Source organism: Atta cephalotes (assembly GCF_000143395.1).
Source record: "Atta cephalotes unplaced genomic scaffold scaffold00010, whole genome shotgun sequence".
Lineage (NCBI taxonomy): Eukaryota > Metazoa > Arthropoda > Insecta > Hymenoptera > Formicidae > Atta > Atta cephalotes.
The window spans coordinates 4977479-4993232 of record NW_012130074.1 but is presented as its reverse complement, the minus strand read 5'-3'; the positions used below and the strand labels follow the sequence as shown (position 1 = coordinate 4993232).

The 15754-nt window shown below is 33.5% G+C and overlaps 1 protein-coding gene across 1 annotated transcript in view; it reads right to left on the bottom strand.

The window, feature by feature from the left end:
* LOC105627778 (disks large homolog 4) overlaps positions 1–15754 on the bottom strand; it is a 349694-nt gene that overhangs the window by 310855 nt on the left and 23085 nt on the right. Inside the window, exon 2 of the mRNA XM_012209058.1 lies at positions 11049–11185. Within this exon, the coding sequence (XP_012064448.1) occupies positions 11049–11185 (137 nt within the window). The remainder of the gene's footprint in view (positions 1–11048; positions 11186–15754) is intronic.

Sequence of the window (15754 nt, the reverse complement as noted above, 5' to 3'; positions counted from 1 at the left end):
CCGAACACTACCTACTTGTTCGTCATTAGTTAGTTATNCACTACTATACTACCTTCGTACGTACGCACAACTCTCTCTCTCTCTCTCTCTCTCTCTCTCTCTCTCAACATTTTTCAGAGTAACCATGCGTGCGTCGTCACGCAAAATTACTCACAAATCCGCCTTTCCTCTAGGAAGTCGATAAGCTGTAAGTCAAATGGATTTCGCTTTATCATGGATAGCGGAAGATACCGGGAACTTTATCCACGTACTACGAGAGCTTAACCCATTGCTCGATTCAGTTTGACAGTGAAACTGATGGGACGAAGCATTGTGCAATCGAAGCATGTCGAACGAATGAGAACGCGCGATATCGTTGATTAACAAAATTATTTTTACAGATGCCGCTATAAGCAAATAATCTAAAAGAAATCTATCGTGACTGAAGATATGTATAAAATTTCAAAGTATAAAAACATACAATTATGATGTGATCGGATCGAACATGATGGTGTTTTCTATTTAATGACACAAGTCGACACAAGTATCATTCTCTCTCTTTGTTATTCATGGAATGAAAGATAGAAAGATAGAAAGATATTTGTGTCAATTTGTAATACTAAATATGGAAGATATTCAGTATTATATAATATTTATCAATTTATTTTATCCTTCTATTGTAATTATATTCTTCTGATCCAAATCTATTAAGAAACTGTAATTAACACATCAGACTATAATTATATATATAAATACTGCAATCATAATTAGTAGCCTGGCTTACAATGAATATAAATTATATTAATAAGATCGTTAATAAATATTGTAAAAAATAAAATCGTTAAAAAAATCAATATCGAGGAGCTAAAAAAAGTGATATAATGTAAAATGTAAAATAAATAAAATAAAATGTAAAATAATTTTCGAACGTTTCCACGCACGCTGGAAGAGTTTAGATTGGATGAATTCGCGCGTGGATATGAACAGGTTGAAAAGCAGGGCACGATACTTGTTGGATGAGAGTCCAATGGCGGGGCATACTGCTCTCGCTGGGAGTAATTTACGAATATTTTACAGCTCCCTAAAGCCGTAAACGCAACCGACCGCGTATATTTGCGCCGTGCCTGCCGCGGATATTAGCTTCCAGTCTCGTGTATGCCCCCGGGGGTAGAAGACGTAGAGATAGTCGTGATGAATGTCCCGTCAGCAACGAGATGATTTGCCAAACCTTTCCGAGGAGAGACGTAATAGTCGTCGTGGCCTCATCTACTTCTACCGTCGGGAATTGTATCCTAAATAGTTTGATGATGGGACAACGGATTTCGTGAAAGGTTTTCATCCGTTCATGTCCCTTTATTCGTCTAGTAATAATATCGGTAACGAGAAATAACGCGAACTATGGTCTTAGGGTCTTGAGATTTGCGGCCGGGACTTCCGCAGATTTGAATATTATAGAGCTGAAATACACAGCGGCGCAAGGAAATGAAGACTTCTCGTTGAATCCGGATGTGTATAATGTCCAGAAGGATGATAGAAGGTATGGGGCGTCGAGTAACAGTAATCCTATAAGACACAATATTCCTAGAATATTACACGAATTATTAAAAAACAATTTATATGATATTCTAGGAATATTGTGTATTCATAGGGAATATTCTATTATATACACGAATATCATTGCATTGATAAAAAAAGTGATATATACAAAATTAACTTTTTTAAGATAAAGAAAAAGGAGTCGATCTTAAAAAATAATATATTTTTATGGAAAATCGACACATTTGTAGCTCATGCTTTGTATGAAAAAATTTTCTTAATGCTAATAAAATTTATGCTTATGAGTTGTAGTGTTCAAATTTTAAAAACTTATAACTATTTATGTGTAATTAATTTAATGATGTAAAGAATATATTACAATTAAAAGTACATAAAAGTAAATGCAGTTAAAAATTAGATATTCATTATTTTAATTAAAACGTCCTTTTAGTTTAGAATTTAAAAAATGCTCTAAAATTACTAATTTAAAAATGTATCTTTTTTCCATCAACGCAGCAATATATTTTTGTGCTTTTTAAGAATTACACGTTCCTAAAATTTTGTTGTAGTTACAAAAGACTTTTAAGTTTTTAATTTAAGCCACAAAAAATAAATTAAACTTGCATAAATCGGTATTAAAAACGAGAATGAAATATATAATCGCTAATTTTGTTCTACAACTGTTGAAGTTAATATAAATTACACAAATATTGAACGTTGTTGCTCATATTCATAAAAATATCATTTTTTATCAATATATCACAATTCCATCACGTGCAGCTAATAAATTCCTATTTATATTCCGATTTATAAAAGTTGAAAGCTTACCAAAATACCGATATATTAAGTAAGAAAAATTGTTATTGAATCCACGATATCACCTTATGGAAAATTAAAGCAATGTATCTACGGTCTCAGAGAAGATAGAAAGCGGCATAATATCTCGTGTGAAGATAAAAATTGCGGAGTAAGGCATCTCTATATGACTAAGATCGATTTTTTATTTATTCTAAGACATTCAATAGTATCTTGATTTTTTGATATGTCATTATTTATTTCTGATTCATGCAGTTCAAGATACATTTGATTTCTTAATTCCTCTTCTGTAATTATATTTTTACTCCGTCTGTCTGCAATCTAAATTTTGTGTCCAGCTTTTTACTATTCTTTTTACTGTTTTAAAACATAGAAATATTTAGGGCTACTTTTCAACATCTCTATTATAATACATTATCTATTAAATGATTTCTCTCTTTAACTCAAATGTTAAAATATTTATTTAATAAAAATTAAAATTTGAGCGAAAATCAGGAAAAAATTTGAGGGTGTTTCGCCAACAACAATCCAAATTACAGATGAACGAATTATTGTCGCTATTTAAGAAATCAAACTTGACTCGCAAGAATTTGAAATAAACAGTGACATCCAGATAAGATATTATCGAATGAAACAATATTGTCTTAGAATAAATAGAATAAATAGAAAATGGATCTTTGTTACATACTTTCTATGTTTCAAATATTATATTCAGAGAAATTTGATAATGAAACGTATATTTGGATTGAAAGCTCAGCAAATAGATTTGCAATGTAGTACAAAACTTTTTCAATTTTTTCTGTTTAGAATGACAACATCGAACGACAAAACTGAAAGCGAACTAGGCGACAGTTTTCTCGTTCGCGCTAAACGCACGCGAGTGATACGTGAGTTATCTAGCGAATATCAAATTAAATGCAGTAAACATCGTCAGTATATCTCAATGTTATTATCGGTTGTTATCTTATTCTCGACAAGAAGCGAAAGAGAAATGCTCACACGGACGACAGTTCGGCTCTCACGGTCTGACGCGATAAGAAATAACGGGCTCCTCGTTAGGAAGGATAAAGTCGAATGACGGTCGGTCGAGAAGACGCGGAAGTCAGATAAGCACGACGGTCGTAATTGGAGAATTCAGGAGGTTGGCATTGTTCTTTTGCCAACCGATTTATTTTTTCCTCGCTATGATAAATGCCGTATAATGTTCATTCTTTTTGTCTAAGTAAGAATAAATAACCTGATGCGCAAACAGCAAATCACCGCAACTTTTCCAACTACATATTTACGATGCGATATCTTTTCAAATAATTAAATAACAAATACATTGTGGATAAAACCAAATATGAAAGCCGTATGGCGTTAAATAAATTACTTTCGGAATAACACAAATGTAAAATCCGTTTTATTTACACAGTGATTTTATCCCATCGATCCAATAAATTTCCGCTATACGCAATAATTGCTACCCCACAATCCTGGGAACTTTATCGTATTATAAAGAGTTTCATAAAGTAGCTTACTATCATAGAATTTGAATTGTAAAACGAGACGCAGCTTTGTATCGTTATTCGATATTTCCGACGATGTCGTCCAGCGCTTTCATAAAACTTGAAGTGCGACATGGATTGTGAAATTCTTTTCAGTCGCCGGCGAATTTTCCAGGTTGCGCAAATGAATGGATTCGCCCACGCAATGCATTAAGTCGCCAGCCGCAAACGCATGCATTTTTAAACGAATCGAAGGGTCGAGTAATGCTCTCGTTTGGACTTTCTTCCATTTATCGGAAATGGACGCATTTTCCCGAAGCGAAATGGGTTTCAGGTTGCACAGGCGACTGACTATAAATTCCCTTTGTCGCCCGAAAGAGGAATGTCGTGCGATCGGGTGCGCGCATTTCAAGGAGAACGGTCGTAATCCTGCGATTGCATAATCCGTTTTTAACTCATGATACTTTTCCGCGCGTTTCCGCGCGATGAAATAATTACGCGAGATGAAATCCGTGCAACTGTGCGTCATTCAAAGTGATGCCGACTCGCTGGTGAGCGAAGCAATGTCCCATCTGTCTTGATAGCATTCGCGCACTGCGAAACGTCGAGTCGCGAGACAAAAACGAGAAGCGGCTTTGTCCCTTCCTTGTCGTTGTCATTCATCTGGCAGCTTTGTGCGCGAAACGGCTTAAAATTCTTTGCACTCATTGTCAGAACACGGGAGAAAAGTTCTTTGCATTCTTTTGCAGTATAAGCAATCCCACCCATGCTGTTAACCAGACTCGCGAGTAACCTCGGAAAAACTGCATCTAAAATGAAAGCCACCTCAATAATCCAGGAAAGTTTTCCCCCGTGGAAATTTTATCGCGGATTCCGCAGGGATTGAAAGCTTTCAGATATCGTATGCGCATCATGTACGCGTTTGAATTCGCTTACATTAATAATATCGAGAGAGTCCGGAGAGTGCGAGGATGCGAAAGCACATTTCGACTGTAAACTGTACAACAAGAAAAGCAGTCGCGTACTTTGTGTGATAGAGTTTAGAGTTAATGGTGTGAGAGACACGCTCGTTCGTAAACTGCCGCTGTTAGAAAACTCAGCCTGCGGCGCTCAACCTTCGGAAAATTAAATTACTTACTGTCCGATATTGTTTACCGATACTTAAATCGACCGACACGACGAGCACCGACAGTTTAATCTCTCCGCGGCCTTTCCCGCCTCTTCGCCTTCGTATCGCAGAAAAGAAAGGTCAGAGGAGCGGAAGCGAGCGACCCTTATCGATTTCAGCGTTTCCCACGGGAAATCGCGTTCGTTCAGCAACGAAGAACCGGGAAGGCGGACACCGTGGAAGGAAGGATATTCACGGCGAACGGCGGGCGCAGAATTTTCCATTACACCGAGTGCGGTTACCCACCCTTATCATAGCGGTGCATATTCCAGCGATAGCGACGGCGAAGGACGACGACTACCTTTCGCGTAGTAATGGAAAACAAACAGGGAAAATATCGTCCGTTTACAATGCTGGCGATATTACGCGCCTGGCACGCTCCTTAAAGCCGTATTCGCGGATATTCACGAGACGTGGCAATGAACGTGGTAAAGAGTATATTTTTCGAACTCGTTTCTGTGCGCGGGTAGAAACGTGACAAGCGTCTAAAATATGAGAAAGAGTAGAGGAGGGGGAACTGTGAACATCTAAGAGAAAAAATTAAATAAAACTGACAATTATTTATCAATTAATAAAAGTGATTATTCAAAGGATACTCCAATTATTTGGAATTTTAAATTATAACAATTAACATTCAGATATTTATCAATATAAACTATAATTTTAAATAAACAAAACCTTATCATTTGAAATTACTCGGGATTACCCGTCATCACGCGGGACAATGCTAAATTGGGTTTTGTGTTTGTTTAAAATTATAGTTTATATTGATATTATATAAATATTAATGATTGTTTAAAGCTAATATCCTTTAAATAAAAACTTCTATAATTAATAAATAATCGTCAGTTTTCTTTAATTTTTCCGTAGATATTTGGAATTCCCCCACTCCCCCCTACATCATCGAAACAAATATAATGATTTATCTTAACGGTGTGTGCGTTTTATAGTTACGGTTTTAATACGACACTAAATGTATATTGAACTGTCACTGGCTGTAAGAAGTGTTATTATTACTTTAATATATTGCAATAGTATCGTTCATATTTATTTCGTGTTCACAATTCATCCTTTCACTCAATTTTCTGACGTTATTCTCTTTCTAATTCTACGTATGATTTTCGAGTGCATTTAATTTTCGCATCCTTCAAAATTAGTATGAAATTTCTGTATCTCGGATGGACGTTGATTTGAGTCAAGTCATTTAATCATAAACATTACAATGTTTCTGCTATGTATATAATTAGGATTATCAGTTGCAAACGCGCTGTTTTGGAGTCACGTCTATTTTTGTTTGAATTTAAACTATCTCGTAAAACCCAACGAACAAATGTACAACCAGTCAGTAATGTGTATCGAAGTTTTGACGGTTAGCGAATGGCAAAGCGGCCATCATACAAAGAACAGAAGCGTTGTTTCACAACGGTAATGGCTCGCGTTTAATGCGCCATTAGAAGTTGTTAACTGTTGTTTTGAGAGCGTTGTAGTGTTACATATACGTGACAGTATATACATGACGCGCGGCGATATGTATCATTCGATATTGTTGCGTCGGTTTATCGTTTTCCTCGAGAACAAATTAAACGTTCTTTCTTTTTTTACGATTTTTTTTATGTAATTGTATTATTACTAATTGAATTTGATTAATAAAACGATATTGTTGAAAGCAAAAATTATATTCTCTTGTTGAAAATTCAGTCGGCCGTCGTATATATTTTCATAATTGTCGACGGCCTAACAATCGTATTTATTTCACTTCAACTTATTGCATCGTGTAGATACACTAGAAAGTGCAGGAATGAAAAAATAGATCTTTCATTAGAAAGAAAACTAGTAATTCAAATCGAGATTCTGTTTCATTGTTTTAAGTTTTCAATTGTTTATTAAAAGAAAAGACAAGATTTTTATCTTCTTTATTTCATTGTTTCTTTTTTTATTGATCTTAATAATTAAAAAATCATTATCTTTCACATTATTCATAGGAAAACATTTCAGCTATATAAAAAAAATATTTCGCATACATTAAACATATCTATTAGCGAACGCGGTACATGAAAAAAGCATGCATTTGGTAATTACAATTGGGAATAAAATATTTTTCGATTTTGTTTTGCAAGCATTTAATCAATCAGGCGGTTAGTTTTAATTATGTCGCAATGATAGAGCATTCGATATATAAACAATGAATAAAATATAAAATTATTAAATATTTAATAAAAAAAGAGAACTGCAATTTGAATTTTTGGATTTTACTCCTATTACCATTTCTGATTTTTGATTATTTTAAAATTAAATAATATGAAAGCAATGCTTTTATTTCTTATATAATAATAAATTTATTTCTTATATAATAATTGTTTTAAACAAGGGTTGATCAAATTCACATTTCAATTGATTTAAATTAAAAATTGCTGTACTTCATGCATACGTATAGAATCGATATTATATATTTCCTCTTTGCTCTTTTAATAATAATATTATTTATTATAAATTCTCTAAATATATAAAACAATTGAAATGCCAATTGTTTACTGTGAATATTATAAATAATTTTGTTGCAAAATCGAAAAAAAAATCACAATAATTGAACAGAAGACATTATTTCGTAAATTACTTGCGTATTGGCAGTATGCTGTATCATAAATATGAAGAATAAACCAATCTCTTTATTCTTTCTTCGTATATATGTATTTCTGATAAAACTGCGAGCAAACCAACGACTCTTTCAAAAAAAAATTCAATCAAAAATTATATATAGTGAGTACAAAAAATATTCGTAAAGAGAAAATATTTTTTTACAAAACTTTATTTTTAAAAAATAAATATTATCCAACGAGAAATGAATCATCGAATTGATGTCGAATCGATATAAATTCGATTTTAACACTAATTTGACGTTAATTTGACGTTTAATTAACGACGATCATTTCTTGTTGGATAATTAATTCATAATGGACAATTTATTCATAAAGAATAAAATAGACTGTATGTCTCTTAAAAAATTATATATATGTAATAATTATACAAAATATATCACCGAAAAATAAACAAAAATTAAAAATTGTATTGTTTGAATGCTCAAAAAGTATTCATACAGACGAGAAATTTAGCTTCTAAAATCAGGAATACATGCTCGTTAATATTAGAACAGAATATATTTATTATATAAAATTGCTAATTAATGTTTATTTTCTACAAATAAAGCTTTTTTTATAATAAATTTCCTTGTACGAATACTTTTTCCTCTTACTGGTATATAATGGTGATACATGGAAAGTATTTCATTAAAATATTGTATTAAATTTGACATAAAATTGAGACTAATTTAATGCTCTATTTTAACTGAGCTGTTCAGATGGTATGATGCATGATCAAGCGCAATATAATGAGATTTAATTATAACGTAATTTCTGCGAATTATATTTACTGTGTGTGTCAGTAGCGGTATTACAACGTATTGATTCATCTCTAGTGTTAATCTCTTAGTTTCTATAACACTTCATATTGATTATAGTATATAAGTCTTTCATCTTTATATTCTTTTCAAAAGTGTGCGCGCGCGCGCGTGTGTGTGTGTGTGTGTATGTAATAGCAAAATTGTCAATTTTTATTGTAAAATATTGCAATTAAATTAAACAATTGCTAAAAATTAAAATAAAAATGTTTTAAAATGGCAATCTGTGAAATTATATAAAATTAATTGGCGGAAAAAGAAATATAGTCAATAACACCTAAAAATAATAATACAGGCAGAATTTCGATCAAATTATGGCCCATAACGAACAAATTCAATCGCAATGCCAATATATACAATAACGTTTACTTAGGCATAATGATACGATCGTATGTACTACATAATAGAGCACGTGCATATGTGCGGAATAGGTGGATGTATGTACATATTGCATCTGCGTGTCGACACTCTGCCTATTCCTTATATAGTAGCTTATTATATGCAAAGAGAAGAAAAGAGGAGAGAGGGGAGAGAGAGAGAGAGAGAGAGAGAGAGAGAGAGAAGAGAGAAGTAGAGAGGGAGATGATACTTCAGTATGAAACATTGTTATCTGCGATGTAATCCGCTTTTGCCCGGCGCGCGTGCATTGGCATAATTGTAAAACGAGCGCAAATTCGGAAAGCTTCATTAATATTTCGCTTTGTTCTTTTCTCTTAATTGTATACCGTAAAGAAAATGCAAGAAAACTTTATTTAAAATATCGGAAAATGTCGATGGAAGGAAATACGATTTCCATATGATGCACTTGTGTTTCTTTAATTTCGATTGTATCTGCGCAAAAGCAGGATGTTATTATGGAGTAACAGAGCTTGCAGTGTCTCGCGTGTCTTTTATACATACTTGAAAGGCGTTAAGCTTGGATGATTAACACCTTTGAAGAATGAAAAAATATGCGGATCTTTTATGTTCCCCTTCTCACAGGAATTTCTTGGGATATTTTTCGCACACGTAAATGTGAAAATGGGATATCTACTCACGCGATGAAATGTACGTCCGGAATGCACTATATAAACGTCACTCGTGAACGCTGCGCATTCAAAAGAAGTTGAAAATATACGGAGAGCAATAAAAATACCAAGACTTTTCCTTGCACGCATTCTTCGTGCCTCTACTGCTGCTGACAATTTGCGTTCTTCATATGCATGGAAAGCAATTGTTCAAGCGAGATTATGTTAAAAATTGATTATACTGCAAAACGTTAATTTAGTAGAAATTCATACTACAGTTTGGAAATAGAAGCATATTTAGCGTCAATATTTATTAGCATATTTTGATTGGCTTTGCAAAATTATTTTGAAAAATGATGTTGATTAAATAATTAATTCACGCTTGATCAACGTAATGTATTTTGTTGCGTAATGCAACAATTCTTTTCAGAGAAATGAATTTAAAATTTAATACATATTGTAATTCATATACAACAATAATAATAACCAATTACATTTTAAAAATTGAAAAAAAGAAAAAGACGAATTAATTAAAAAGAATTAATTAAAAATATGACAATAACAAAAATAAACAAATTTAATAATATTCATATTAAATTATATTAATATTCATTTAAATTTACAATATAATACTTTTAGTAACAGAAATAATCACTTTTATTATTACATAAAGATATCTTTTTTAATTATAAATCATTATCTCTACAGAAATCTAATACTGATAAATTTAATAAATTGAAAGATAGTAATTAATTATGTGAAATATTAAACACTTTGAATTACAATATTTTAATACTTAAAATAATTAATTAATTAAAACTGTCTTTCAGTAATTAAATTGGTATCACATTCACTGTAAAAGCAAAAATAAAAAATCGTTATGCAAATATTATAATGAACATTTAGTATGTTTTTAACTAACATATTAATCATGTCGATAAATGTGACGTTTTCGAAGAATGTCATTTATTCAATTTTCTTGTAGAATGGCGGCTATCGAGGATACTTTCGTAGATGTCACGATGTGATTATTTCAACGATCGAATTAATCCGGAAGAGTCAAGTGGTCGCGATTGAGGTTGCGCGAGGTGCATACAGCTGTTATACACAATCGTCCCATCAGTTGAATGTCACGTCGATCGCTCGCCATTATGACAGAGGCATCGATATGACGTCGCGACGGCGCATGTCGATTGCGGACGGGCGATCCGCAATTAGCAATTAAAATCGGTAGACTGGCCGATTGATTGGACCCGCATGATATCCTACGGCCCAATCGACTCGCCAATTATAATTACCAACGCTAATTACGCCACCATCGCGCGAGGTATGATCAACACTCGCTACGACGAATTATATATTCGTACTATTTTCCGTGCCAAAATTGTCGGGATTTCAATTTCAACAATTTCGTTCAGAATAACGAAACGAGTGAACACAGAGATTCATTTTCGCCTCGCGTCGAAATTGCATCTCATCGAGATTTATTACCAGCTTCGACGCGCCGCACCTCTCTATATCTGCTCGGAAAAATTCACGGTGCAATTCGCGAATGACGCGAGGTGCATGCATATGAATGGAGGTCTTATAACTGTACTCACGTCGTTTTGAGCAAAGGTCGGCGTGATTGGCCCGTCGCTGGCTTCCCATTTGTCCGCGATGCGAATCGTCTCTGCCGTTTTCTGCTGTACCGATTTTGACTCGTCGAGCAGCGTCAGCTCGTAAAACTCCTGGATATCTGCAACAGTCCGAAGAAAAAGGAAAAGACATATTACCATCTGCCTTGAAGCTCTCCACGTTCGGAGGTAAAATCTCCGCGGACCGTATGACCTCTAGTAGTAGTCTCTCCCAGACGGCGGGGGATTTCATTTCGTTTCTATCTGGCTTTCCTGCGTGCAAACGCCATGATAAATTGACCAGGAACTCAATTCAGTCCGTTCGTTCACATTGGATGCATAGAGCAAACGTCAGAGTGATATAATGGGGCTAACTGAGAGATAATCGGTCATAAGTCATATTGTATAATAATGGAACAATAGACTTGGTACTTAAGTAGGATTAATATCTCCAAATGAATATGTTATTTAAGATGAAATGCGTGTTGCTAATTTAAGAGATCAGAGCTAAGCAAGCTAGTGTCGCATCTTTGTTCGATCATCCCGAAGACTTTAATGCTGGTCCCGAAACGTGAACGCGAATGAAGTCGCACGATAAGGCGCATAATTTTCAATAGTTACGCCGCTCGCGTAACTCGAGTGGACTCTCGAGCCAACGCGTGTCGCCGCACGGCGTTCTCGAATATATATCACCGGTACCAGGATATGTCGGGTGCAGGTCGTCTGGGTCGAAAGCGCCCGTAATTCCTTGCCAGCACCGCTTGCTTCTCGCCACAATGTTACAAAATGGGTTAAGACTGTCTTGTGACAACATAAGAATCGGACAATGTAGGACATTGTCTGAATTAAGAGTGAACCGCTTGAAACTTTTAAAAGGTCAATTTTTTTGAATTGTGATCACATTGCTTTCATGCAATTTTGTAATAATATACGGATATGTTTCGAAAATATATAGAAAGAATGATTTACGAAAGTATATAAAAATTTATCTAATTGCAGATTTGAAAATAATTTTATTGAGTCATTAAAATAATTAGAAATTTCAAGCATAATGAGCAATATTGCAAAAAATATCGATATTCTAGCAATTAGTTTCTACATAATTACTTTGCTGGCCCAAAATTATTTCATTTCAGCAAAATCTTTTCCTTCTACCTGTACCTATTATACTTTATTTTTTTACAACTTCACAGAAACTTAATTTGTATGATGAGCAATGCTGTAAAAAATTTTGATATTCTAGCAACTTGAATATCCTACATAAGTATTTTGATAGTTTAATCAAATTATTTTTAAGTGCAAACATGAAAGTGCTGCAGATACGAAAAATGTGGCACTAATAAAATAATTTATAAGAACATTGTGTTCAGACAATCGAGTCAGTTTATAACGTTAAAGCAAATGAACTTAATAATATTTAACTCTGAAGAAGAAATATGTTTTTTATATATTATTTTAAATACTTTTTTTTTTGAAATGATGATCATCTAAAAGATAAACAAATAATTATTTGAAATTAATATATTTTTATAATTTAATTCCTTTTATCAATACTTGATGGAAGAGGCACAGAAGATTCAATCTTTCTCTTGAGAAAAGCGCCGGTTACATATAATTTAATTTTCCACGAATATATAATATCTTCGAGTTAAAGTAATTGCCAACATATAATCCATAATTTTCCGCCCTTATTGTAGCAAGCATTACTCTCAATTTCTTTACTAAGCTAGCGAGTGTCTTGTGCGTTAGTAGTCGTTAATGAATTGAAATTACGGTTAACGCTTTGAGGCATTGCTCCCGAGAGCGTCGCGTATTAATTGCTCCCGCGTGAGCAATTCCTAAAGGTAATTTCCAAGTTACATCATTACAGCACCTGTGTATTTCGCGCAATACTGAGTTTCCTATAATTACGCTCGTTAGTCGGACAAGTAGGCTAAGTTTCTCCGTTATTTTCATCAAGATAATGTAAGATTATAGTTGTTTATATTCCTGGAAAAAATGCCTTCTTCATGCATCATAACTTCCAATTATTTTCAAAATCGCATAATTTGATAAAAATATATATAAACGGAATGTTTCATAGAAAAAATGTTTTAGATTTTGTCCTAAATTTTTCAAGAAAATTTTTATCATATTGTAGTGTTGAATGTACATTATTTTAGAGTGCAAAATAATGTTCTCTTTTTTGAAGCTCAGAACTGTAAAGATAAAAACTTTTCAAAGATGATCAAAAGCATGTTAAAGTACAAACTTCGAGCTTTAAAATACTTTTTTTAATTTTTGTAGGCGATGGTTTCTTGCCAAACTTCAACGTTGATTACGCGACAAACTACAGGTTTAGTCGCGTAATTTAATAAAAAAACTTCAAAGTCGCATAATTTAGCAAAAAAAAACCTTGAGAGAAAAAAACATGTTGTAGACAAAAATTTTATACTTTTTTGTAAATGTCTTCAATTTTTGAACAAAATGTTTCCAGTAAACTGCAGTATTAAATGTACGTAATTTTAACGTAATTTTAACAAAACAATGTAATCTTTTGTAAGAAATAGAACTGTAAAGATAAAAAATTTTCAGAAAATGGCTAAAAGCATTCTAAATACAAATTCCAAGCTTTAAAATGCATTTTTTATTTTTTATCTGCAATAATTTTTCATCGAGTTTCAATAGTCTGAAAATTTTACAATTTTAAGCGTTTTAAAAATAATTTCTTTTTTTTTATTGAATAGTGTATATCGACATTGAAACTTCAAAATAATATTATTGAAATTATTTGATAACGTGTGAAAAAACAAGACAATTTGTCTGCGATATTTTTATAAAATAATTGTTATTAACTATATATCATGTCACGGAACTGAAAGATTGCTACAAGGTTCCTTTTGATTTTCGATTTCACGAGGAAAAAATAAATTCACTTCGGGTGCTTTCCATTTAGTAACATAAGTTGACACAAACGTCGTTCTATCTTTTTTGAAATTATTAAATTTTTTGAGTCATTAAATGGAAGGCATCCTTCGTCACGTTTCTCTCTCATTTCCATATTTCTAACGACGATTTTAAAACTACGCACGAGTCCACATAGTCGCAGGCGTCAGTCTAGAAAGAATTTTTTCCCTTTTGCCTCGAGACACATAAATGTACGGACAATTTCTAGAAAGTTGCGGAACGAAACATTTTATCTGTTGGTCGAGTAGAAATTTGGAAGTTTTACTCATATAAGTTCGTGTGAGTTTCGTTATTTCTTTTTGACGTCTGCAATCAGCATCATGAAAATAATTTGTCGCGGAAAAATTTTAAAATACTGTCAGTGTGCAAAATATCTTCGTATATTCTCTTTTATGCCTGAAATAGAGTTGCTTGAACAATATCACACGTTTTTCTCGAGATATCAGTAAAAAAAAAAAGGATGAAAATCTCGATTTGCAAGGGCACTGCTTTTCACCTTCGCAATACAAATATCTCGTATGCAGCACAGCCAGATATTTACGGCACCGACGGCGTCGGGGGCGTTATTGCATTATAAATTTTCAAAGGGCGTCCCGATTCTCCACCGCGATAAAAATGTACATCAATCCCGTTCGAGTTCTCGGTGAGAGGCGACGGCAATCTCCTTTCACTATTCTACACGACGACGGTACCCTGTCTAAATATCACCCGGCGCATTTCTCATGTGGAATGCAGGAAATATATATCGAAGACTTATTTCAATCCCTCGCCTTGCATGCGACGTTGACGTCGGTATGTGAAACGCGCGCGGAATTCTTTCCGATGATGGGCATCCTGTGTATAGGCGGTGGCGTCTTTCCGGTGAATGCCGGCGCTGCCGTAACGAAACTTATCTGACATTTCGTCCCGACGAAAGAGAAGGATTCTACGCAAACTATCGCGTAAGAGGATGTATATCTTAATCTCGAAATATAACACAAGACAGAGACTTAAAAAGTTTCGCCGGACTTTTAATCCTCGACATTATTTTTTAAAAACATCATGAGAAAAATTACAAAGATCAAGATCATATTGAGTTTAACTTTTACAATAGGAACTTTTAAAATAGGAAAGTTACTATAGTGGCGTTGAAACAATGTCATATTTTGAAGAGGTACAACAAAATAATAAATCTTACTCAGGAGAAAATCTGTAAGATTTTAAAAATAGATCTCATTCTCTACAGATTGAGAAACTGGTAGAAGTAAATAATGGCGATAATTTAAAAAAATGTTACGAGATTGAGTCTGTACGATATTATATATGCTACTCAATCACAATTTGATTAAATTGTTTCTAATTAGAAAGTGTGAAAAAAGTTTAATAAGTTTCCAAGTATTAGTCTGATTAAATATGTTTTATCAAATAGTTATTTCGTATCATATAGCGATAATTAATTGCGAGGCAATCACACGTTTCTGTAGCGTCATCCCTTTATAATTAGCCCAATGTAACTGATGCCATCGCGGTCCGTCCTCTTACTAGGCCAATGGCTGGGATTGCAATTAGAGACATAGCCATATCGATAATCGATGCATGCCGTGGGCATGGAATAATAATTAGATTACTGGTACTTAAATCCGATTCGCAATATACATAACCACGTAGCTTTGCTTCGATGTTGCAATTGGGCCATGTTGACGTTCCACTTATGTCATGCAATGTCCACATTATAGTATATATATATATATATATATATATATATT